This window comes from Prunus avium, chromosome 7 (genome assembly GCF_965620075.1).
Source record: "Prunus avium chromosome 7, drPruAviu1.hap1.1, whole genome shotgun sequence".
NCBI classification, from domain to species: domain Eukaryota; kingdom Viridiplantae; phylum Streptophyta; class Magnoliopsida; order Rosales; family Rosaceae; genus Prunus; species Prunus avium.
In genome coordinates, this window is record NC_142290.1 from 27905306 (window position 1) to 27928147 (window position 22842).

Consider the following 22842-nt stretch of genomic DNA (forward strand, 5'->3'; position numbering starts at 1 on the left):
AGGGATTGCCGCATATAGTGTAGGATTTAAGCCTCCATCAATGCATTAGCTGAGGACTTAGATCCTTAAGGAATGTATCACGTAGGGAAATATTATTAGACGACGACACTAAATCTACACTCGCCTACATGAAAGCGAAAGCGTCAATGGATCTTGAATTTTTTTGTAAGTTCAGTGTAGATGAGGAGAATAGGCTTGCTAACTTGTTTTGGAGAGACTCTACTTCACTTTTAGATTATGTTGCCTCTGGAGACGTCCTCATATTCAACAGCACATACAAAATCAATATATATGACAAGCCGCTAGCGTTATTTGTTGGTTCAAACAACCACCGGGCGAGTGTTGGTTGTGCCATATTGCTTGACGAAACCTTTGGAACATAAAGGTAGTTATTGGAGACATTCATATCATCCATGAAATGCAAGAAACCTACATCAATACTGACGGATGAGGATAAGGCAATGCGCACAAAGCAATTGAGTATGTGTTGCCCATGTGCAATCATAGGTTGTGCTCATGGCACGTGGCATAGAATATACAGAATAACTTAAAGGATGAAGAATTGGTACGATCATTTCAAGCATATTTTTGGGAACCAATTACAGTCAATGAGTTTGAAAAAAAAAAAGAGAGTTTTTGAAGGACAAAGTTACTACACATAAACAAAAGGATGGTTGCAAATGATGTATGCAAAATGAGATGCGTGGGTGAAATCACGCCTTAGACCCAAGTTTTTCGCTGGTATGTGTACTACTTATTGCGTTGAGTGTATGAACAAATTTGTGAAAGATTACTTGAGGAAAGGCATTAAGTTGTTTGAATGCATACCACCGAAAATAGTCAAAGAAAGTGTTTACAACAACACCGAAAAGTCTTGAGCAACATGCTTCCTAAATTTACACACAAAGATGCTTTTTATTGGTATGTAACGAGATCAATACTTCGTCAGCACTCATTCATGAAAAAATAATTCATAATTTTGAAGGAAAGTTGTATATTTTAGTGAAATACGATGAACCGCAAAATAATTGGAGTTGTGTGTACCTTAGCGAGAAAGATGTTCGAATAGAGTGCAACTGTCAGAAATATGAAAGCGAAGGCATCTCATGTTGCTATTTGTTTTATGTGATGAAGTGGGAGCATGTTATGGAAATTCCCTCGTCACTCATAATGAAGTGATGGAAAAAAACTGGCCGAATGAACATTGGATATGCATTTATGTCAAAAAGTGATAGCAAGGAGGTTGTACAAACTGCGAGATACAAAAGTTTAAGTTGTATTGCCAACAAAGTGTGTTTGCATAGATGGGTATAGTATTATTCGTAAATTTTTCTTATTAAAATAAATTAATGTTCAAAAAGCTTATGCCTCACTGCTTCAAGGCTTATGACTCGCATACGACTAAAACGTCTCGCATCAACGCCTCGCCTTTCAAAGCATTGAACAAAACACACACAACAGTACAAGTTAGTGACATGTTATTATCAGTACAATTAACGAAAGGCAGAGAACCAAGCGGACCAACCTTAGCCAAATCTTTCTCTCAAATACGATTATCGAAAGTCCTAGTTAGCGAGAAACTAACAAAAATTTACAAAGAAAAGAAATAATTGATTTACATAGATTGCCCAAATAAAAATTGATTCTGTCAAAATCTCGCACTTTTAGAAATTGAGAGAGAATGTCTAACCCACCCAAGTGAAGAAGAGCTCTCTAGAGTTGGGGAGGAAGAGCTCTCATTGCGTACCGTCGAACGATATCAAACCAATACCTCTTGCTTCGACGGATTTGCCCCAAACATCAAGATTTTGAGGCTAGGGCAAACCCAAGCAGCGGAGAGAAAGATAGACAGAGAATGTGTACAGCGAAGTTCTGAAATTAAACAATTTTGTTTGAACAATTTGAAATTTCCTTTGTGAAGCACCCTTTACTTGATTTTCTTGGTTACCAAGTAAACCCGAATACATGTACGACACTCATAATAGGAAGAGAAAAAATAAGAGGTAAACGAGATAAAAAGGAAGAGAAATACAAAGAAATAGGTGGAAAAGAGAGAAAGACGTAAGTGCAACAAGAATGGGTATTGTTCACTGAAAAGAAATAGAAATTGGACTAAGTAGTTATTTAGTTGGGTATAAATTGAAACTATTCGACCAAAAACAATTGAAACTAAGACATTTGGGTAGTGTTGAGATTAAAAAAAAGGGTTCTTCGATCTAAGTCCAAAATCTATAGCCGTCATTGGATGTAGTCCACACCTTTTTGGATGTAGATTTGAGTCCATTGACTTTTATTACTTTTTTCTTGTGTCAATTTTACCCTTTGAGGTAAATAAGAAAATAACATTAATTGAAAATCCAAATTAATGTATCGATTATTTCCTTCTAATTGGATTTCATATTCTAAATTTTGAATCCTTCTATTGCCGCCATGACACATCTGTACCCAAAAAAAAAAAGTTTTGTCAAGTAAAATACTTTAACAATTAACTATTGCAATATATACCTAATATATAGATAAAATACAATTTAAGTCATGAAAGTGATGACCCACATATTTTATCTTACAATGAAAATTAAGAGGCAAGCACCAACATAAACTTGTACCTATCCATAAGGTTGATTTGTGAGGTTTCAAGCATAAGAACAAATAAAAAAAGTTCATATAGAAACCGAAAAAAAAAAAGTTCATATAAAACAATGAAAGTAGGAGTATGATTGATGGTGTCTTCCCAACAAATATTTACCTGATTATTAGGTAAATATGAGATAATATACCTAATTACTAGGTAAGTATAAGATAATGTACCTGATTACCAGGTAAATATAAGATAATATACCTAAAAATTAGGTAAATATAAGATAATGTACCTCATTACTAGGTAAATATAAGATAATATACCTAATTATTAGATAAATATAAGATAATGTACCTACTTACTAGGTAAATATAAGATAATATACCTAAATACTAGGTAAATAAAGACAGATCACAAACAATCAAGTTGCAACTCACCAGTGGGAGGTTTAGTGTTCTTGAAATAGACAAATATAGGCTTTTTTCTACTAAGCTTGATACTAAACCGAATAAAATTAACAAATTCTCTAATGGGCATATCACCACAGACAAGGTATCTGCAGAAAGAAAAAGAGGATACGCAATAAAACTATATGAGAACACCTTCATTTAAAAAGTTTAATTAGGAATACTCAATATAAATATTTAAAGACTCCATGAAAGTGATGTGGTATTATTTTTCCAAAACAATAAGTAATGTGGTATTGAATCATGACTTCAAAATACTTTGTTATAAAAATAGAAAAAGGCGTTTAAGACTTATAAAACATTCATAAAGAATTTTAAATAAATGATTTGAATTAGACACCAAGACAATTCAACGAAATAATCATATGCAACGAATTATTTGAAATTCATTTATTTTCTTCGATATTCTAAATAAACATATGCACATGCAACGATGTAATTATTTCTTAGTATCCATTGATGTTCTGGTTGATCCAATCTAATAAACTTGAGTGACGGATCCATTAAAATATGTAAAACTGGTTTTAAACTCCCTTAGCCTTAGCCTTAGCCTTCTCCCCCTCTCATGTGAGGGTTTAGGATTTAGTTTCAATTGCACATGGCTAACAATAGGAGTGCCAAAATCTCTACATTTTTAAGAAAATATGAGCCATGATCCATGACAATATGCAAATTTTATGCAAAAGACCGAATTTTCATAATTAAAGGTGAGGATTAATTTGACATCATTCTCTTTTTATTTTTTGTCAAAGTTAGGAAGGGGAGGGGAGAAACACACACAAGCTACCATGAGAACTTGAACCTAGGATCACTTAACATCATTCTCATTCTTCTCTGTCAGCTAAAAAGTTTATGACAAAGGAAGCCATGAGATCATGAATATCAGCCTTACCATTATTTTTTTTACTGAATTAATCACCTAGTAAGGCATCTCCATGTAGCTGATGATTACACATGAATTAAGAAAACTTGAAATTAAGCATACACAATCATCTGACAATTATTTTGAGAGGGCATTTCAGGGCACTATAGACCTTTGAAATGAAGCAGTAGTAGTCACATTTTAGAAGTGCCATGTTGTATCATCTTTTCCTTCATATCCTTTGTACCATGTCTGATGCACTCGAATCCAAGTGAAACCATATGAAACATCGGAACCCTGAAACCGAATAATATGATCTTAGAAAATGTTAAAGCGCAACTGTTGGAGGACACTAACCAATCACAATCTCCTATCTCACCTTTGAACTTATAACAGCAGTTGTCTTTGTTGCATGACGCTCCTCACCTACAATGACGATTAGAGTCAAAAGAACAGCAGAAATTTGCAAGTATATGGAGTTAACTTCGCTGTTCATGATATGTGTAAATATATACAACGTTTAACTACAGCGTCTATGGTCATCACGTCAAATAATTATGATTACAATGTTAGTCCAGAAAAAACGATGCAATGTTCTCTCTGCTGAAGTTTTCAAATGCAGGATATGAATAAGTTATAGCATGCAGCTTATTCCAGGGAGCTGTCTCTCATAGATATTGATTTTCTTAAATACAGCATCAAAAAGTATAAACATGTTGGATTGCACAAATAGAGAGAGAGAGAGAGAGAGAGAGAGAGAGAGAGAGAGAGAGTCCAACCAGATAATTCCCACTTATCGAACTTCACTAGCCATGTATCTGAACCAACTTGTGTAGCTAACACCCCATCTACCCAAACCCGAAATTGTTTTCCCTGTTTGTCTCCATAGCTGCTTCTCAGACCATTTATGCACTCAGGAAGAGATTGCTCAACTCCAGAAGGATGGACAAATGTACCCGATGGACACTGACCCAAAGAAAACATAACTAAAGGTTAGCTACTGGTGAGACGAACACAATTAAGGTGATTCAGATGCAAAAGGGGACCCCATGATGTGAAATAAAAGTACAAGATATCCAAGGTCTGTTTAATTCTACAAAAGTACACAGAAAGAAGTTAACTCAATCAAAGGATTTAATCCAGAATTAAACAATAATGTTTTGACAGTCATTTTTAGTCATTAGGAACCGAATGTATTACCCTGTCACTAAACAACTTCACAGGTTCTTTAGTAACTTCAGGGAATGATTTCGCTTTGTAAAGATGTTATGGAGTGGACACTGCAATACACATTCAAGTAAATTGAGAAAGTTCGGACTCTGACATGCAGATAAGACACTAATACACATTGTCCAAACATAAGACTAATAATTTCATTTTTTTCAGTTCACTATCTTCATACATGTTGGCGTCTTAGAAAACAAGCTACCACATGTCAATAGTTATAAACATGTCGCATGCATGCTCAATAGATCCTAAAAACTTCATATCGTAGAAACTCAACTCCCTTGCTTTATCCGATCACAGTAAGACTAAGTTTTATTTGTATAGAAAATGAGTGTTACAATCTGGGCCAGAGTCATAGATTTATTATGCAGTCGGAAAAAGTAACTGAAAACAAAAGGAAAATAGATATGAATTCTAAGTTAATGCCTTCTATGACATCTACAAAATGAGAAGTGACTACTTTTTCCTGCCTAAAAATTTACTAGAAAAACCACCCCACAAGTTATGTAATTGCGTTAACTACAAATTACCAGAAACAAATTTAGACGTATTTCCAAATGATGTTGAAATCTGACATGGAAAGGATAATAGTTCTTCTGACAGTGTAAAACTATACAAGGTGTAATATCATAAAACTCAGTATTCAGGAGAAAGGAAGATAATAAACATACACAGTCGGCTTTCAGACTTGCCAAATAGACCGCTGAATTCTCAACTTCTGCACGTCTCCATTTCTCATAGAATAAGAAAAATTTCACTACTTCATGACCAGGGTTCGGATTTTCCAGCTTGTAGTCAGAAAAATCAGCAATATCTCTGGGGGGCATATTTGGACCTAGTTTAAAGTGCCCAATGGCTTGTATGATTCCAGCAGCACATCTCTCTGTTGCATGAATAATCCTTGTGTTACCCTTAGCATTTTCAGCATGCCACTGCAACAATTCTTCTTGGGCATTGCTAACCTGCATGATCAGCAATAACAAAAACAATGCCAATTAATGAGGAAAACCTCATTTCACATTGAGAAAATAGGGTTTAAATATGAAGAGAAACAAGGTGAGATACAAACCATGACACCATATACTTCTGGAATGCTAAAAAGCTCAGCGTCATTTCCAGAGTCACCACAAACAAGAGTGTTGACAGGTGAACTTCCCTCAGTCTTAAATTTCTTAAGCAGATATGCAAGTGCTTGTCCTTTGCCAGCACCTTGTGGTAATATATCCAAATCCATTCCTCCACTATAGATTATCTTAACCTCCAACTGACCAAAGATGAAGCAAAAACTTAAGTTCAATATCAAAAACAACAATACCCTATGATATTCTGAAAGCATTGACTTTTCGTTAGGCAAAGTTTACACAATTCTCAACGCAGGTCTGCAGTATATATGAAAACCGCGTCTAAGAGTTATATCTTACCCCATGCTTTTCATAAACCTCTGAAAGAGCCTTTGTTACTGCCTGAGCCTTGTCTTTCTCAACATAAAAGCTAACCTTGTGTGGCCGTTGCTCTGTTTCTGCCTGCAGTCCTCATAAAGTTCAAGACTTGAGAAATTTCAAAAACTAGTTTCTTTATTTACATATCACTTGAGTTTATTTGCATCACACAACCAGAGACACTAATCAATTGCCATAGCCTATAAAATGTACCTGAAGTTTAAGTTCAGAAAATTTGCTGGCTTCCTCTTTAACTACGTTCCTATCCCATTTTTTATTCAGAACCTCAACCCAGCCATCATCAGGAACCATTGAGTTACCATATGTTATCTCAGTTCCCACAGACATTATTGTTATATCTGGAGTTAACATGGGTTTCTCTTTCCTCAATTCTTTGTAAAGTGTTGGTGACCTACCAGTTGAAAAAACTAGCAGAGAATCATGACGGTAATTCGCTTCCCACAATGAGTTGAATCTGAGCAGAGAAAGGTTCTCAGTGTCATGATGATCAACCTGCAACAAAAGCATTTCTCCACTAAAATCACTGCAGAAATGGAATGAATGAAATGACACCCCAATGACACAATCAGTAAGAGAACCTACCATTGTGTGATCAAGATCTGAAACTATCATTAGACGGGCAGGAGCTTTTAGCCGATCCATGATTATCCTAATTCCAACGCAAACCTGCACTGAATTTATAAATATTCAAATAAAAAATGCAAACATCTGTAAAACACCTGTGATGACAATTTTCTATTAAGATGATCCAGAATCAAATCCAAAATTTTTAATTAAAACGAAAAAGTACGGATTTTGTATTAAATTCTTTAGCCAACATATATGAAGATAGCCAAAATAATTTAATTGGGAAAGTTCAATTCGAGTCTTTACGCATTCTGAGGTCTCATGTATCCCAAAGAAAAACTCAAATTTCCGAGCTTGATTTCAGTTTCTAAGCTATTTTCCCAGCAACCAAACAGTTACACAGAAATTGAGGCTAAACATAAGGAATCAACAACGATGCGATAAACAATTAACAGGAATTTCAGAAATCACCTGGAAACTTGAGAGCGAAACTTGGATTTGAAGTGATTGGAAAATGAAGTTTGAGATTAGGATTCTGAGGAATTGGAGGAACGAGAGAGTGAGATGAAGTGAGTGATTGAAAGGTATACATAAAACGAGCGAAGCGATAATGGGAAGCGAATTGGATCCAAATTCGTTGGCGCTTCTTTTGTGGGCTGTGAGACAACAAAACAGAGGTTATAGATTTGGGAGCGTTATGGACACGTGTCAGCTTACGGGGGTAGGGTGGACATGTGATGTGTGTGTGGGGTCCATTTTGGACGGTGGTGATGGGGTAGGGTAATACGTGGACGGCCGTGATGGCCGAGGGTGGCGAGAGCCTGGAGGTTACCCGACTGTGGGACCCGCTATGAAATGACGGTTTCCCGTTGATTCGGTAGGCCGGCGCGCAAACACGCGAAGGAAGGAACCCCAAAAAGGCCAAAATAGAATTAGTTCTTTTGTTTCTTTTTATATTATTTGAAGGGTTTGCAATTGATGAAGTAAATAATTTTAGGATAGAAAGTAGCATATTCTTATCATATTCCCACCCATATACTCTCTTCTATTTTTTAAAAGAGAGTTTCTCGTGCAATGTTTTTTTTTTCCGTCGAAGTTTTCTCATGCAATGTAAGAGGTTGCTAGGGTACATAATCTTCTTTCAATTTGTAGGAGGATTTGAAAGAGATTTTTAGTTCAAATAGTCTAAAAACGTTCATTAAGGTTTTAAGTTCGGTTTTCCCTCTTTCGACATTAATTCGAAGTAGATACATAGCAAATTAGCTTTAGACTTTTATTAGACTTGTCCACATATGTGTTTGTTAGGGCATATTTGTTGGGTCATTTATTGGAGAGTGATTTAAGCCTTTGTGTACTCTCAGCACCATTTTTGTTTGTATCTTTTGACTTGAATTGTTTTACTTTTTACTTAATTTTAAAAATAATTAAACGTTTAAAAGTGTTTTTAAGCCCCAAACGCATATAAAGAGGCCACAAAGAAAATGCAGTTCTAACATAAGAAGAGCCCAATTTAAGAAGAGCCCAATTTAAGATCCAACAATTCATTAACCCAGATGTCACAATTTAAATACCAAAATGCCAAGTTAATTCGTTAATTAAATCAAATGAAAAGAGTTAAAGAAAATTTTAACCAATTTAGTTGGTTTTTGTTTTCGATCTTAGTGTGCTAAACAATGATATTATAAGATGAAATTGTATTTTAGTAATTATTGTAATGATTTGTGTGAGTATTTAAAAAAAATCAAAATTAAATAAATTTAATGATAAATGTGAGTATTTAATTATTGTAATGATTTGATATAAAAAAATTGGTTAAAACATGTACTAATTTTTTTTTACTTTAAAAATAAAGCCTTGGAAATATTTGTTGTTGTGTTCTTAAAGAAATAGTGACTCACCACCACTACCCCAAAAAAAAAAGAAAAAAAAAAAGAAATAGTGACTCACCCACCAAATTCCAAATTTCTAACGGCCAAATTCCAACAAAACGCAAAATAAACTCGACCCACCCACTTACTTACCAAAAAACAAAACCTCTTGTCCCATCTTCTTGAGGAATCCTGAAGTGGAATCACAACCTACTCACAATTGAATTATACTTAACAAAACCAGAAAAAAGAGTTATAGCAATAGCTCCATCACCTTCTCTCCCACCAAAGCTTTTGCTACCAAATCAAAAATGTCCTTGCCCCACTCACTTTCCCTGCCTGAGCTTGGATTTACTTCTTCCTCTGCTTCCATGCACATTTCTCAGTTTCCCAGTCACCACCACTGCAGCACCCAATTGGGTACTTCAAGACCCAGAATTCAAGAACACAGATTTCAGCTTATTCTTAGCCAGCATGGCTCTCAGGGCAATGGTCATAATCTCTGTGAATTGAAATTGGGGTCTCAGAATTCTCAGCTCCTTGGTCATGGATATAGTGTGCAGTTGGGTACAATCGGACCCAGAAGCCAAAAACATAGAAAAGTCTCTTTTGGGCATGGTAGAACCTCATTTCTCAATGATTACAAGCTCAGTGGATTGAATTTAGGGTTTTATAATACCAGAGAGCTGGACACTCTGAGACCCAAAGTTCCCAAAAGCAAATTGATTCAAGGGTGTCATTTGGGAGGTTCAAATTCCAGTAAATGCAGACATGGTAGTGTGCAATTAGGGTTGACTGAGGTGAATTCCAGGAATTTGAACTTTGTGGTGAGGTCAAGTCCAACATTGAGTGTAGATAAAGTAGAGGAGAGAGAGGGAGGTGGTGGTAAGAGCTACTATGATGCCATTGTTATAGGGTCAGGAATTGGAGGGTTGGTTGCAGCTACCCAGTTGGCTGTGAAGGGTGCCAGGGTTTTAGTGTTAGAGAAGTATGTGATTCCTGGTGGGAGCTCTGGGTATTATGAGAGGGATGGTTATACTTTTGATGTTGGATCTTCTGTGATGTTTGGTTTCAGCGATAAGGTAAGTTTTAGTGTAAAGTTTGATTTTTCTTTACGTACACTGCGCTTTAGTTGTTAGCTATATGAGTTGAGTTGAAATGGTTGAATAGAACTTCATTATTCCACAAGTTAAGACTAGTCTATTGAAGCTGAAATGCTTAGCTCTGCTATTAATTAAGGGCACCTTTGATAACCATTCGTTTTTAGGTTTTAGTTTTCTTTTCTTTTTTGTTAGAGATAGAGATAGAGGGGAAATGCATGGGAGGAATGAGATATGAAGAAGGGTGGAGGAAGGATAATGGGAGGGATGTGGAATGGTACTCAAAATGAAAACTAAAAACCAAAAACTGAAGCAAATTTATGAAAGTTTTATGACTGTAGAATATGCGTTGTTATCATAGGTGGCTCTTTCTTGAGTTATTGAAAGTTATTTTTCACTATGATTTTGACTTTCTGTTATAGTTGTTTAATGTCTGTGGTGGAAGTTTGAATCATGAAGAGCATTGTATCCTACAAATATGATGTTGAGATTGGTGATCCGGAGTGTAATAAACTCATGGAAATTCATTGGAGGTTGGAAGTTTGAATCATGAGGAGCATTGTATCCTGATAGAAACTTGTAAGCATGAGAATGTAATAGCAGACATTCTTCATTGCACTATTTCACATAGGCATGCTACAGTTACTAAACAAGTGACATATAAAGCTTAAGGATCATCGACTCTGGGGGGAAAAGGAGAGTTGTCCAAGGGCAGAGGCATGTCTGAATGGGGAAAGTAGTCAATCGTCTGAGACCATTTAAATTTACAGCAAGTTTGGTGTGCAAATATGTAAAATCTCATGCATTTTGTATATTTTGATATAATTCGAGATTTTCCTTTTTGGTAATGACATTGGGTTCTAACTTTCTAATTCATGATTTCTATCTTGTTGGCGTTTATTGGATAAAGAACTCTTTTTCGCCTTAAACTGCCGAATATGTCATGTTTCAGTGCAGCCTGCATTTTTTCAGTCTTGATATTTTCACATAAAATGTGGTCACTGAATTGGTAATCTTCATTGACTCTTTACGGCACAAATATGGGCAGGGCAATCTAAATTTGATAACCCAAGCATTGGCAGCAGTGGGTTGTGAGATGCAGGTGATACCTGATCCGACTACTGTCCATTATCATCTCCCCAATAATCTTTCTGTCCTAGTGCACAGAGAATACAGTGAATTTATCGCAGAACTTACTGGTAAATTTCCCCATGAAAAGGAAGGGATTCTCAAATTCTATGGTGAATGTTGGAAGGTCTGTTCTTTTTCATCTTTTCTTTTGCAAGTTGACTGGGAGTTCCTTTGGGGTTTTGCCAGTACTTGTAATTCAAAACTTACATTAATAGATTGTGTACAAATGGATAGATTTTCAATGCCTTGAACTCTTTGGAACTGAAGTCACTTGAGGAGCCAATCTACCTTTTTGGACAGTTCTTTCAGAAGCCTCTTGAATGCTTGACACTTGGTAAGCATTAGTATTTCTGTTTTCTTTTTCTTTTTTTACTGCAATGAATCTTCAATCCTTAATTCGAGCCATCATGCAAGATATATTTAGTCTTTGGTTGGTTTTTCCAGCTCTACCCAGGATATTTTGGGCAATAATATACTAATGAATCTTTGATGTCCGTGGGATTAAATCATTGGTTAAAGTAGTTGAAACAGGGAAAAGATGCATCCCTAATTGACCTGATGGTTGCAGTTATATAATGAGATCTATTGATGTTCAAAAGACATTTTACCACCAATTACAATGCTTTTTCTCCACGATATGGGGATGTAGAACAATTGATTGCAGCACTGTTGTCATTGATACAGTTGACAATATTGACACCTTCAAAATTTTGAGATATCAGTCCCCAACAGAATCTGGTGCAGTTACTTGAATAGATAAAAAAAGTGATAATGTTAGTCTTCTTGGATATCTTTATTTTATTCGTATCAATAGTCTTCTTGAATTTGGATTATTCGTGGTGAGGATTAATGCACTTTTGGTCCCGGCCATAATATGTTATCTGTGTTCCCAAATGCTTACATGATGTGTTATCTTTTGCAGCCTACTATTTGCCTCAAAATGCTGGGGACATAGCTCGTAAATACATTCAGGATCCCCAGCTGTTGTCTTTCATAGATGCGGAGGTGGGGTGAAGTTGTTTCATCCTATTGAAGTTCTTATTTATGATTTTATATATTTATTCCTTTGCAATTTTGTTGGTCCACAAATGGTCTTCCCCTCCATCTCATAAAGATATTTTACGTTAATATCTACAGTGTTTTATTGTGAGTACAGTCAAGGCTTTGCAGACACCAATGATCAATGCAAGCATGGTAAGCTTTTCAAATAGCATTTTGGGCCCTATCTTGTGTATTTTTCTCTTGTTTCCTCATTCATGTTTTCAACAGGTTATGTGTGACAGGCATTATGGTGGGATTAACTACCCTGTTGGTGGCGTTGGCGGAATTGCAAAGTCCTTAGCAAAAGGTCTAGTAGACCAGGGCAGTGAGATACTTTACAAGGCCAATGTTACCAGCATCATAGTGGATCAGGGCAGAGCTGTGAGTTCAAATTTAGTCTTGGATATGTGATGCAAAGATATCAACTCTTTGTCTTGCTATAGTCTTTGTATTTGTCAAAAGATGATTTTATTTTAGTCTGCATGTAGGTTGGAGTAAGGCTTTCAGACGGGAGGGAATTCTTTGCCAAAACCATAATATCAAATGCTACTAGATGGAATACCTTTGGTTAGTGTGGCCAGGAGTTTGAGAATTTATTGGACTTGCTTTGGGATGATCGTTATTTGCTGCTGATTGTTGTGCAGTTATATTTACTTCTTTCAATCGAAATCTAATTACCTTCAACTTTATCTTAGGGACACTGCTAAAAGGAGACGATGTTCCAAAAGAAGAGGAAAATTTTCAGAAAGTTTATGTTAAGGCCCCATCTTTTCTTTCCATTCACATGGGGGTGAAAGCTGAAGTTCTGCCACCAGATACAGATTGCCACCATTTTGTGCTTGAGGTGCTTTGTTTTTCTTTTTCAGTACCATCATTTGCTTGGAAACTATTTGGGGCGTTGAAATAGGAAGATTCCCACTCATCTGTTCGTCATTGTCTTCCATCTTGTTTTCAGGATGATTGGACAAGGTTAGAAGAGCCTTATGGAAGTATCTTTTTAAGCATTCCAACTGTCCTTGACCCATCGTTGGCTCCAGAAGGACGCCACATACTTCACATATTTACAACCTCTTCCATAGAGGACTGGGAGGTAACTATCTGTTATCAAAGTTAAAATGAATAGTTGACATTGATTCTTCCCCCCACTCTCTTCCCTAACCCCACCTAGTACATATCTATGAAATTTGAATAACTAATGAGGTGGCGGTTTCTATGTAGGGACTCTCTCGAAAGGACTATGAAGCAAAGAAGGAGATTGTAGCAGATGAAATCATTGGCAGATTAGAGGATAAACTATTTCCAGGGCTAAAATCATCCATCGTTTTTAAGGAGGTAATACCGTACCCTCTCACTACTAATCTATAGTGAAGCATTTGAGATATATGAAATAGTGTTAAGATTGCGACTCTTGTGACATAGAAAGGAGAGAAACAGAGAGAAAAAGATGAGATGAAATTAGGAAAAGTTTGTGAATCTTGTACAAAATATAAATAATAACAAAAGCTTATGATTCCATTCTCTCTCAAGTTGGTGAAAATAGATTACGCCCCTTGCTGTGGGAGGCAGCAAACCATCATAAATCTCATGTTCACAACCTATGAACAAAAAAATTTAAATAATGGAAATGGATTCAATTGTTATTGAGGTTTTGACGAGTTAAAATTCCTTTGTGAGAGTGATGGTATCTTAACAAATGTCCCTCTGGAGGCATTGGCTTTTTAGGCTCTCTGCTCTCTCTATGAGCTTAATGAAGCTGATTTTGCCCCCTTCTATGGGTGAATACTTTGGTATTCCACAAATTTTAGTTTACAGTATTTGATATGTGCATTAAAAGTTTCTCCAATCATGGCAGGTGGGAACACCAAAGACACACAGGCGGTACCTGGCTCGTGACAAGGGTACTTATGGACCAATACCACGTAGAACTCCTAAGGGCTTATTGGGAATGCCATTCAATACAACAGTAAGTTCAATTATAATATCAAATGGATGTTTCAATATTTATTGAATTTAAGCATACTGAACAAGGGGAGTTATGCAATGATGAATAATGCAGGCCATAGAGGGTCTTTACTGTGTTGGTGATAGCTGCTTTCCGGGACAAGGAGTTATAGCTGTATCCTTCTCAGGAGTAATGTGTGCTCATCGAGTAGCTGCTGATATAGGTATTCTAGAGGCTTAATTCAATGTGAAATCATAAGGGTTGGCTATTTAGACCCCTTATTTGCTCAATTTAAATTTTTGTAAGTTTACCCTTGAAGAGAAAATTAAAATAATTCCCTCTCCCCTTCCCTCCCCTTTCCTCACCACCTCACCCTTTCCCTCTCCTTCCCTTCAAGCATGGAACAAAGGTGCGCCATGGGCAGCTCCTCCTTCTGAACCATGAGGCATCATGGCACCTCCTCCTCTCTAGTTAAAGGCTGCCAAGTTTGGTCCTAATGGGCAGTTTTTAATTTTCAGTAAAGGAAATGAAAGAATAAATAAATAAAAGATGTGGAATAAAAATATTGATAAAGGACAAAGGGATTGAAGAGCTAATAAAGGGTGTTCAAATAGAGCCATCCATAACTGAACTTAATGTTGAGAACTCTTTAGAGCCTTTTTGTTGACTTATTTATTTCTTTTCCTTATTTTTTATTTCTTTCACAGGGCTTGAGAAGAAGTCCCCAGTATTGGATGCTGCCCTCCTTCGACTTCTTGGATGGTTAAGGACATTAGCATGAGATTTCATACAGGAAAATATGAAATGCAACTTGACAATTTGGCTGGAGAAGCATTATCTTCCTAATTACATAGCACGGTAGCAGTGATAGACGGCAGGTTGGAGTATGTTGATAGACGCCAAGTAGGTACTTATGGCTCTAGCCATTTTATCAAATTTGGCTCAGTTGAATTGCCTTCTGTAGTTTTTATTTCATAGGATAAAGTTTATACATGAGCTCTAGAGAAATGTACAGTGGTCTCCATGCTGTATAAAGTACAACCTTTTCCCGCTAAGTCTGTTAGCTGATTGTTTTATTTTCTTTCTCAAGAAATCCATATGTATAAGTGGCAACTCCATAAACTGAATTTCATTAAATCAATCTATAGAAATTTTGCCTTCATTTTGGACCCTTGCCATCTAGAACTGAATTTGAAAAGGTTCATTCATGAATTAAGTAAAGTCATAGGGAGTTCTGGTCGATTACAATTGACATACAAAGTATAGATTTTGATCTGAATTCCTTTCGCTACCTGGAGTTAAAATTTTCCAAAAACAACCCTAAATTTCTCCATATAGAGAATTAGCTACACAACAACTAACCGGTCTATCTGGCTTTTTACCTGCTACATGACATAAATTTTACGAAGTTCTTAGAATGAAGAATGCATAAGTTCCAGATCAGTGATCCTCAGCTAGTTTTCCTCAGTTAATTTGAAACTCATGCTTCAAAAGATAGCTTCTAATAGATTCTAGGCTTGAAGACTTCATCGCATTTAAGCTACACCTTGAAGCTTCATTCTCCGCAAAGAAAGGTATGCCAAGAGCCGGTATCCAAATACCATGGCTACAAGGGCACCGACTCCTGTTAAACCGCAGTCTGTGCTCAACCCATTAATGGCTGGCGTGATGTCTTCGAACTGCACCTTAAGAAGAAGCCTGTATGTGTGGTAGTTGAAAGACATATACCGAATCCAAGATATGAACACCGGAACTTTCTGCAACATTTTAAACAACATGTTGTGTTAGATATATATATCTTCCATCCTATAGGAAATGTGAAATCTTTTAGGAAATAAATTTGTAGACAAAAAATAAATTTTCAGTCGAGGATTGCATGCTTACTTTCACAAAGAACCCCCCAGCCAGCATGAATGTCATGACAGTTACAGAAGCTAGAGTTGTGGCCCTCTTTAAGTCCATCAATGTAGCTCCAATAGCTAGTCCAAGTCCCTGTTTTGCATCCGTTTAACTAGTTAAATATGGTATTTTTCACCTAGTGTTTTGGAAGAGGTCAAATATTCAGCTTTTTAAAAAGAAAAAAAAAATATCAACCAGTAGCTGGAAAGAGGCATACCTGCGCTGCCACAATGCAGAGGAAAACTATAAGCATGCTTAGGAAAAAGGTGTCAGCACTCAGCCTTAAGCCTGCCATGAAATATACAATGACGAGGAACAGTACCGGTAGCAATAGGTCTAGTGGGAGATCACTTGTAGTCCTAGCCACAAAATATGCACTTAATCTGTACATGTCAGCTGCTCGTTCCTTCGTCAGCATGGCTCTTTCTTGAGGAAATGTAAAAATTGCTGTGAAGACAGGAAAAAATCCCCAGAAGACAGCAATGAAGAAAAGCAATCCTGCCTGCAATGAAGAAAAATAAACAAATAAATAACAGATGTTGAAAATCCTGGTTGCTTCTTAATTTGTTTCCTTTTGAGACCTTTCCCCCAAAGACCTTTCTGTGATATTTGTAACTTTTATTGCTTTGACAAGGCAAAGATTTACCTGATCCTCCAGGCCTTTGGGATTGTTGCTATCTGACTGCCACCAGAGCAAGCCTAGAATAACTGCAGTGGAGAGGACTTGGGTAATTCTCAACCAGCTGAAGTAGTCATGCCTTCGTTCTTTAATTCCTCTACAAAACAAGATGGAAAATTGTTCCCACCAGCTTCCTCCCCATTCACGTTTTGAAATCGACACCTTCAACTTCAGTTCTTCATCAAGGGGAAGAGGAACCATAATCTTCTTCTTCTCCTCATCTGCAACTCGTGTCTCGTAGGCCTCCACAAGATACTGCTTTCAAATAGACACATCAGATTAGTGCGTTTGATGATGCAGTCCGAAATCAGACAGATTTTTCTTGTAGGACAAGTAAGTTGCAATGATCAATAAGTATTATGTAGCCCTATCTTATTTGTGAACTTTATACTTGGGAGTAATTATTCCTGACATATGCACATTGTTGATATATATGTGGAAGATAATTTTCTCTTTCGAGCTCCTCTCTTAGAAATTTAAGAAATCAATCAGAATATACCTCATGCACAACTGCTGGAGATGGCTTTCCATTTCTTGTATCAGCTGCTTCTGAATTTCCCATTTGCACTTTATCCTCTAACTCTGATGGTACAGAAACGTCGTTTATGTTTCCGTTTGCAAGGTCTAGCAAGAACTCTGCCGGGTTCATGGCAATAAGTGGGGAACATCCTATGGATGAGAAATAAACCATTGCTTCTGATGCTTTCCCAAAGTAAAGCAAGCTTCCCTTCCCAAGAAGGATCAACTTGTCAAATTTGTGGAAAAGTCTACTCGATGGCTGGTGGATTGTTGTCACCACTGTTTTGCCAGCCTGCCATATAAAGAATCTTACTACTTATTTCTCAATTCAATTATTAGCTGCTTCTGAAAAATATACTAATAAAGTTGACGTTTAACTTTTTCGAATGAAAATAATTGGTATTTCCTCAGAATTTGGAGAAACTAAAAGCAGCTCTGCATTGCCTTGCAACTATAAAACTAATTGCTATACCGAATCTGTATGTCAAAACCGAAGTACATACCTCTGCTATGTCTTGTAACATCTGAACGATTCTCAGTGCAGTCGTAGAATCCAAGCCAGAGGTTGGTTCATCCAGAAACAGAAGGGAAGGGTTAATTATGATCTCATTGCCAATGCAAACTCTCTTCCTCTCTCCACCTGATACCCCGCGGACAAAGGAGCCACCAATCATAGTGTCTTGGCACCTGTGCATATCGAGAATTTTTGCTAGTTAGCTTTTTAATCTAGTAAGATCAGTGATGACAATGCTTATAAGTCCAATGGCAGCAGTAGAGGGAGAACTTACCTTTCTAAGCCTAGCTCATAAATGACATCTAGAGCTCGTTTTTCCTTCTGCTCTTTTGTCAATGTCTTTGACAGGCGAAGGAGGGCTGCATATGTTAATGTCTCTTTCACTGTAAGGTGAGGAAATAGAACATCGTCCTGCGTAACGAACCCTATCCTGCCATACGCTTCGTGTCAATTTTGTTGCACACATGCATAAATATATATTATACTTTGGAATCTGAAGGAGAAAAAGAAACCATGTACTCTGCTTCAATCAAGCAGGTTTTTAATGGAAAACCATTTTGATTGCCAAAAGAATAACTAAAGAAGCCTCCATGCCTATAATCTCTGTCCATATAATATTTTTTATTACAGTGATAAAATTTTAGTTTCAGATTCGTACCTGCTTTTTAGGAACTTGGAGTATGTCTGGTCATTGTAAGTAATGGAACCAGTGACATTGGCTTGAACTGCCCTGCCTCCAAGCAGATTAAGGAGGGTGGTCTTTCCACTTCCAGATGGTCCCATCAGGGCCAAAACTTCTCCCGGGTGCACCGAACCGGTAATCCCATTCAAGATATCCTTCTCTTCAGTTGTCGTCATTCCTTTGAGAATGATCTTGTATGTCACATCTGTGAACTGAAACAAAACCAGAACAAGATTTAGCCTTCATCAGTAATTAAGACTGTCAACTAGTTACTTGCAGTAATATATCAAACTTATTGCAATGTAGAAAGATAATTACTTTTCGGGAAGATTATGTCAGACTGTCCATACCCTTCTTTCCTTTGATGCTTTTGGTGTTCCTATTTGGGATTGTTTAAGCCCTTACTGAGGGCTAAAAACCTGCGTGGCTCAATATGCAGGTCTCTAAACTATTTCTGTAGGGTTTAAAACCCATGATTTCTTTACTTCTTCTAGGACCCTAAAAACAGTTTATGTGAGTTTATTTATATGAACATGTAGCACCTTTTGGCTGGAAAGAAGGGCAAGTCTTGTACGTACAAGTCATATAGAATGAAACTCTGTACAAGACTGAACCTGACCATGCTTATATTGCTAGCCATGTTCTATGGATCGCCCTTGATGTGTGTTAGATCATTCTCCACCCTTGCCTGTCCAAATAGATAGTAAGTATCACATCAATTCGAGCACCACGATTTGAACATGTACAGGTTTTGAACGTACACCGGTAGATGCAGTTGCAAATTGCAATGGTTTTCCGGAAGAGGGAGAAGAAAATCATACATGGCAAACATGGCAACTTGTAACTTGTATAACTTGTGTAACTACTTGGAAGGGAGAAAAACCTTGAGATAAATTGGCAGAGTAGGTTCTGTTTGGAATTTCGGCTTCCTGCTGGTGCCAGCTTCAAGATCTTCTGCTGCATTATGCAATGAATCATACATAGTTCTCTGTTATTATATTATTATTTCACTATTAGCAGCTGAAAATTAAGGCATTCAAAGAAAGAAAAACAACTATGCTTATGCAGCAAGAATTCTTTATGCTTGAAAGCATGTCTTTTTCTTAAAATCAAGTAAATATTAATAAGGTGCAAAAACAACTTTTTATCTAGCAATCTATCCACCCTTCATTTCTGACCTCATACTCAAGAACAACTCTCAAACTATAGTTAAAGGTCAACTTGATTAAGACATGGTATTTAATTTAGATTTTTTTTTTCCTTCCACATACATGTCAAATTTTTCCATATTAAATTTGATGCAATCTCATCAGACCAAAAGTCTAATATAGGTGTACTCTGGTCCACTGTTGAAAAATAAAATGTAAACTTTTGATGACCACCAATCAGGCCCAATTAACCCAGCACAAAAGGGATTTGGAGAGGACCTACTCTCTCATTTAACCATTCGGGACCCACAATTTCTCTCAAAATGGGGACCCACAGACGACTTAGTTTTCTTCTGGTGTCACATTTGTCAAGGAATGCACAGTGTGGTGATTAGGAGAACGATGTGAAGCAAAACATCACAGGTTAAAAAAACCAGACATGAAAAAGATGGCCAATAAAAAAGAAGGGAATGCCTGTGCTCTAAATTTTATGGTATCGTAAGTGGAAAAATTAAACATGCCTCACCGCTACACCACTGTTCTGTTCTAGTTGTACTAATTCTCTGCTAACAAGGGTCCCGAACACCAAATGTATAATTGAAACGGGAATCTGTATATTAAAAACCACACACACTACACGAATATTAGAATTCGAACCCAAAACCTTTTTAAAAAGAACAATTAATCCAAGTCACTATACTAGCGAGTTCTTTCGCTTCCTTTCAAACTTCTTCTTAAATGTTAGATTAGTATTTGCTCTTTTCCCTTTCATATTTCATAATCAATGGCTGTAAGTAAGCCAAATGTTATCTCCTTTTCTGGGAGCAGTTGGGGCCCAATCCCTAACCATCTTCACGTTTCCATGTCATTGTAAAGCACTGTTCTCTTTTTAAAAGTCATTTGGCAGTTCCTAAGAATCTGATTGGATTATTTCTACCAAATAGTTGGAAACTGTATTTGGCCTTTTTCTCTCTGGCTACCAATTGGACACCACAACAATCATTTACTCAAAAGCTTCACTCTCTTCCCCTTATTTTACCAAAACTGCCACTCAAAGAGCAAAAGGACCCAAAAAAAACATCTTAAATTAATTTTTTTTAATTAATTCAGTTTCTTAAAAACCCAAAAGAATTAAAATTGATTTAAATTAATTACATAATTTTAAAAAAAAAACCTCTCTTACTATTTGAATGGCAGCACATGTTGGGAAACAAAGGCTAGTTGGGAGGGAGAGTGGAAGTAACATGCATCATCAAAACAAAAACAAAGACAACAACAATAACGACAAAATAAAATAAATTTAACAAGGACAAAAAAAAAGAGAAAAAAAAATATACCAAAAGCAAGAACATGTGCATACATACTCAAAAGTGAAATAAATAAAAATGTTTAATTCGATCTGGCCTTTGTATTTTAGCTCTTGCAGTGGGACAAATTTAATTTCCTAATTTATAGTTTTTAATTTTTAATTATATGCTTATGGGTGAAGAGCACATGCATTAAGTCACTAATTAAGCATTTGCATGAAATACTACTTACGGATATCATCGTCGTCGCTAAAAGGCTTTGAGTCGGCGATGTCATCCGCTGGCACAGTGAAGCCGGTGAAGGAGAATGAGAACCCCAAGCTGGCGCTGGAGGCTCGGCTTAGAGCAGCGCCACTGCTGAGCTCATCCAGGTCCAGCTTCATTTGGGCGCTCCTAGACTTCCTAATGTGTGTGTTTCTGCCAACACTGCCGCTACCACGCCCGGGTGACGCAGCCATCATGCGCCGGCTAGACTTCCTCGATAGGGTGCTGCTGCCGTCTGCTGACCCCACAATGGCTTCGCCTGGTGGAGGTGACTTGAACGCGGCCGCCATGGTTTCCACTAGTTGATCGGACTTGGTCCTTGCCAGCACGGATGAGGTTGGTAATTTCTCCATCTTTCACTAGAGGGAAAGAAAAAAAAATTGTACAAGTTAATTAAACTCATTTGCAAGAATGTGATAATTAATTCATAATGTTTTACTATCTTTGGAAAATGAATGTGATGAGAAAATTACAAGGCTTGGTGTGGAAACATCTTTTTGGTGAGGTAGGTATATAGTGCTAACAAAAGATTGTATGGTGTAAAGTTGCAAGGGAACCCACACCACAAAATGGGAGCTTTAAGGTAGGAGCATTAATAATGTCATCTTGTTAGAAATGGGAAGAGAGAAAACTTTTTGGGAGTTCACTAGAAAAATATGGACAGAAACCTCATTAATCTTCTTCTATACTTCAACAATGTCCTCATTCCTTATAATTAGCAGAAGAAAACTTGAGAAATTAAGTTGCAAAGCAAGCTTAAAAGAGAAAAATGATGAAATCATAATGTAATTAGTGGAAAGAAATGATAGTTGGGGTTGCATCATGATATACTAATTAGCATATAGTAGTAAGAGAGAGGAAAGAAATGAAATGAAAATGTTGAAAAGTCCAAAACAATATGATTAGAAGGTAGGAAGAAAGAAAGAAAGAAAAAACTCCCAATATATCCATACCTTATTCTTAGTTATATGAGCATGGAGTAGATAGGAGGAGAGAGAGAGAGAGAGAGAGAGAGAGAGAGAGAGAGAGAGAGCTACCTTTGGTGTTTTGAGAGGTATGATGCATGATCTTTCAACTTGTGGGTGCATCCTCCCCTTCTCTTTATAGAGAGCAAAGCCCAATCAAGAGGGAATGTGAAGTTACCAAAATACCCTTGTAGTTCCCCAATTATTTACAAAACACATGTAACTATCCTAAAACCGTGTGATAACAACTTCACTCAAACCTTATTATATTATATTGATTTCGTAGTGTTTTTATTTGGGTCTAAATACTATAAACCTTATGCATTCACAGGAAATAAGAAATTGATAATGACAGGTTAGTTGATATTTTTAACTTGAGATAAATGGTACAAGTCAAGTCTACGAGAGACACGATTCGTTAATAAACGGAGCAATCTCAATCATTACTCGTATAACTCCATCGAGTGCATCCATGATGCAAATCACTGTCGTACACGTGTTAGGACGATTTGGTGTTGCTGTTAATGGTGGAATTTTGGAGATTTTGTTTCTGTATGAAATCAAAATTGGTGATGAGTTGGTATGAGCGATCAATTAAGTAACTTTTGACATTGATGATGTT

At 36.7% G+C, this 22842-nt stretch overlaps 3 protein-coding genes across 13 annotated transcripts; 1 reads left to right on the forward strand and 2 right to left on the reverse strand.

Moving 5' to 3' along the window:
• Window positions 1-3829: 3829 nt before the first annotated feature.
• LOC110749204 (putative sucrose-phosphatase 2) lies at window positions 3830-7791 on the reverse strand. 2 transcript variants are annotated; one of them, XM_021949366.2, is made up of 9 exons: window positions 7633-7791; window positions 7177-7260; window positions 6787-7086; window positions 6556-6657; window positions 6204-6398; window positions 5806-6096; window positions 4687-4873; window positions 4287-4333; window positions 3830-4204 (listed from the first exon to the last, which is right to left on the reverse strand). In XM_021949366.2, exons 2-9 carry the CDS (start codon window positions 7234-7236, stop codon window positions 4109-4111), a joined length of 1278 nt encoding a protein of 425 aa, XP_021805058.1. In that variant the 5' UTR covers window positions 7237-7260; window positions 7633-7791; the 3' UTR covers window positions 3830-4108. The 2 variants fall into 2 exon arrangements, with proteins under 2 accessions (XP_021805058.1, XP_021804985.1); XM_021949293.2 differs by having other exon boundaries at window positions 7177-7265; window positions 7633-7769.
• Window positions 7792-9175: 1384 nt separating this feature from the next.
• CRTISO (carotenoid isomerase) lies at window positions 9176-16596 on the forward strand. Of its 2 annotated transcripts, XM_021949174.2 has the most exons (13): window positions 9177-10111; window positions 11178-11384; window positions 11495-11594; window positions 12183-12265; window positions 12398-12454; window positions 12530-12682; window positions 12790-12868; window positions 12997-13145; window positions 13257-13391; window positions 13520-13633; window positions 14154-14264; window positions 14358-14466; window positions 14951-16596. In XM_021949174.2, exons 1-13 carry the CDS (start codon window positions 9341-9343, stop codon window positions 15022-15024), a joined length of 2142 nt encoding a protein of 713 aa, XP_021804866.1. In that variant the 5' UTR covers window positions 9177-9340; the 3' UTR covers window positions 15025-16596. The 2 variants fall into 2 exon arrangements, with proteins under 2 accessions (XP_088112222.1, XP_021804866.1); XM_088256096.1 differs by having other exon boundaries at window positions 9176-10111; window positions 12398-12682.
• Window positions 15424-22433, reverse strand: ABCG22 (ABC-2 type transporter family protein). Of its 9 annotated transcripts, none has more exons than XM_021948854.2 (11): window positions 22293-22432; window positions 21224-21614; window positions 19420-19490; window positions 18513-18748; window positions 18129-18284; window positions 17844-18027; window positions 17321-17632; window positions 16789-17076; window positions 16360-16644; window positions 16128-16235; window positions 15424-16000 (listed from the first exon to the last, which is right to left on the reverse strand). In XM_021948854.2, the coding sequence occupies exons 2-11, from the start codon at window positions 21606-21608 to the stop codon at window positions 15779-15781; spliced, it is 2247 nt and encodes a 748-aa protein (XP_021804546.1). In that variant the 5' UTR covers window positions 21609-21614; window positions 22293-22432; the 3' UTR covers window positions 15424-15778. The 9 variants fall into 9 exon arrangements, with proteins under 9 accessions (XP_021804546.1, XP_021804254.1, XP_021804479.1 ...); XM_021948562.2 differs by having other exon boundaries at window positions 19420-19493; XM_021948787.2 differs by having other exon boundaries at window positions 19420-19493; window positions 22209-22293.
• Between the last annotated feature and the right edge of the window lie 409 nt (window positions 22434-22842).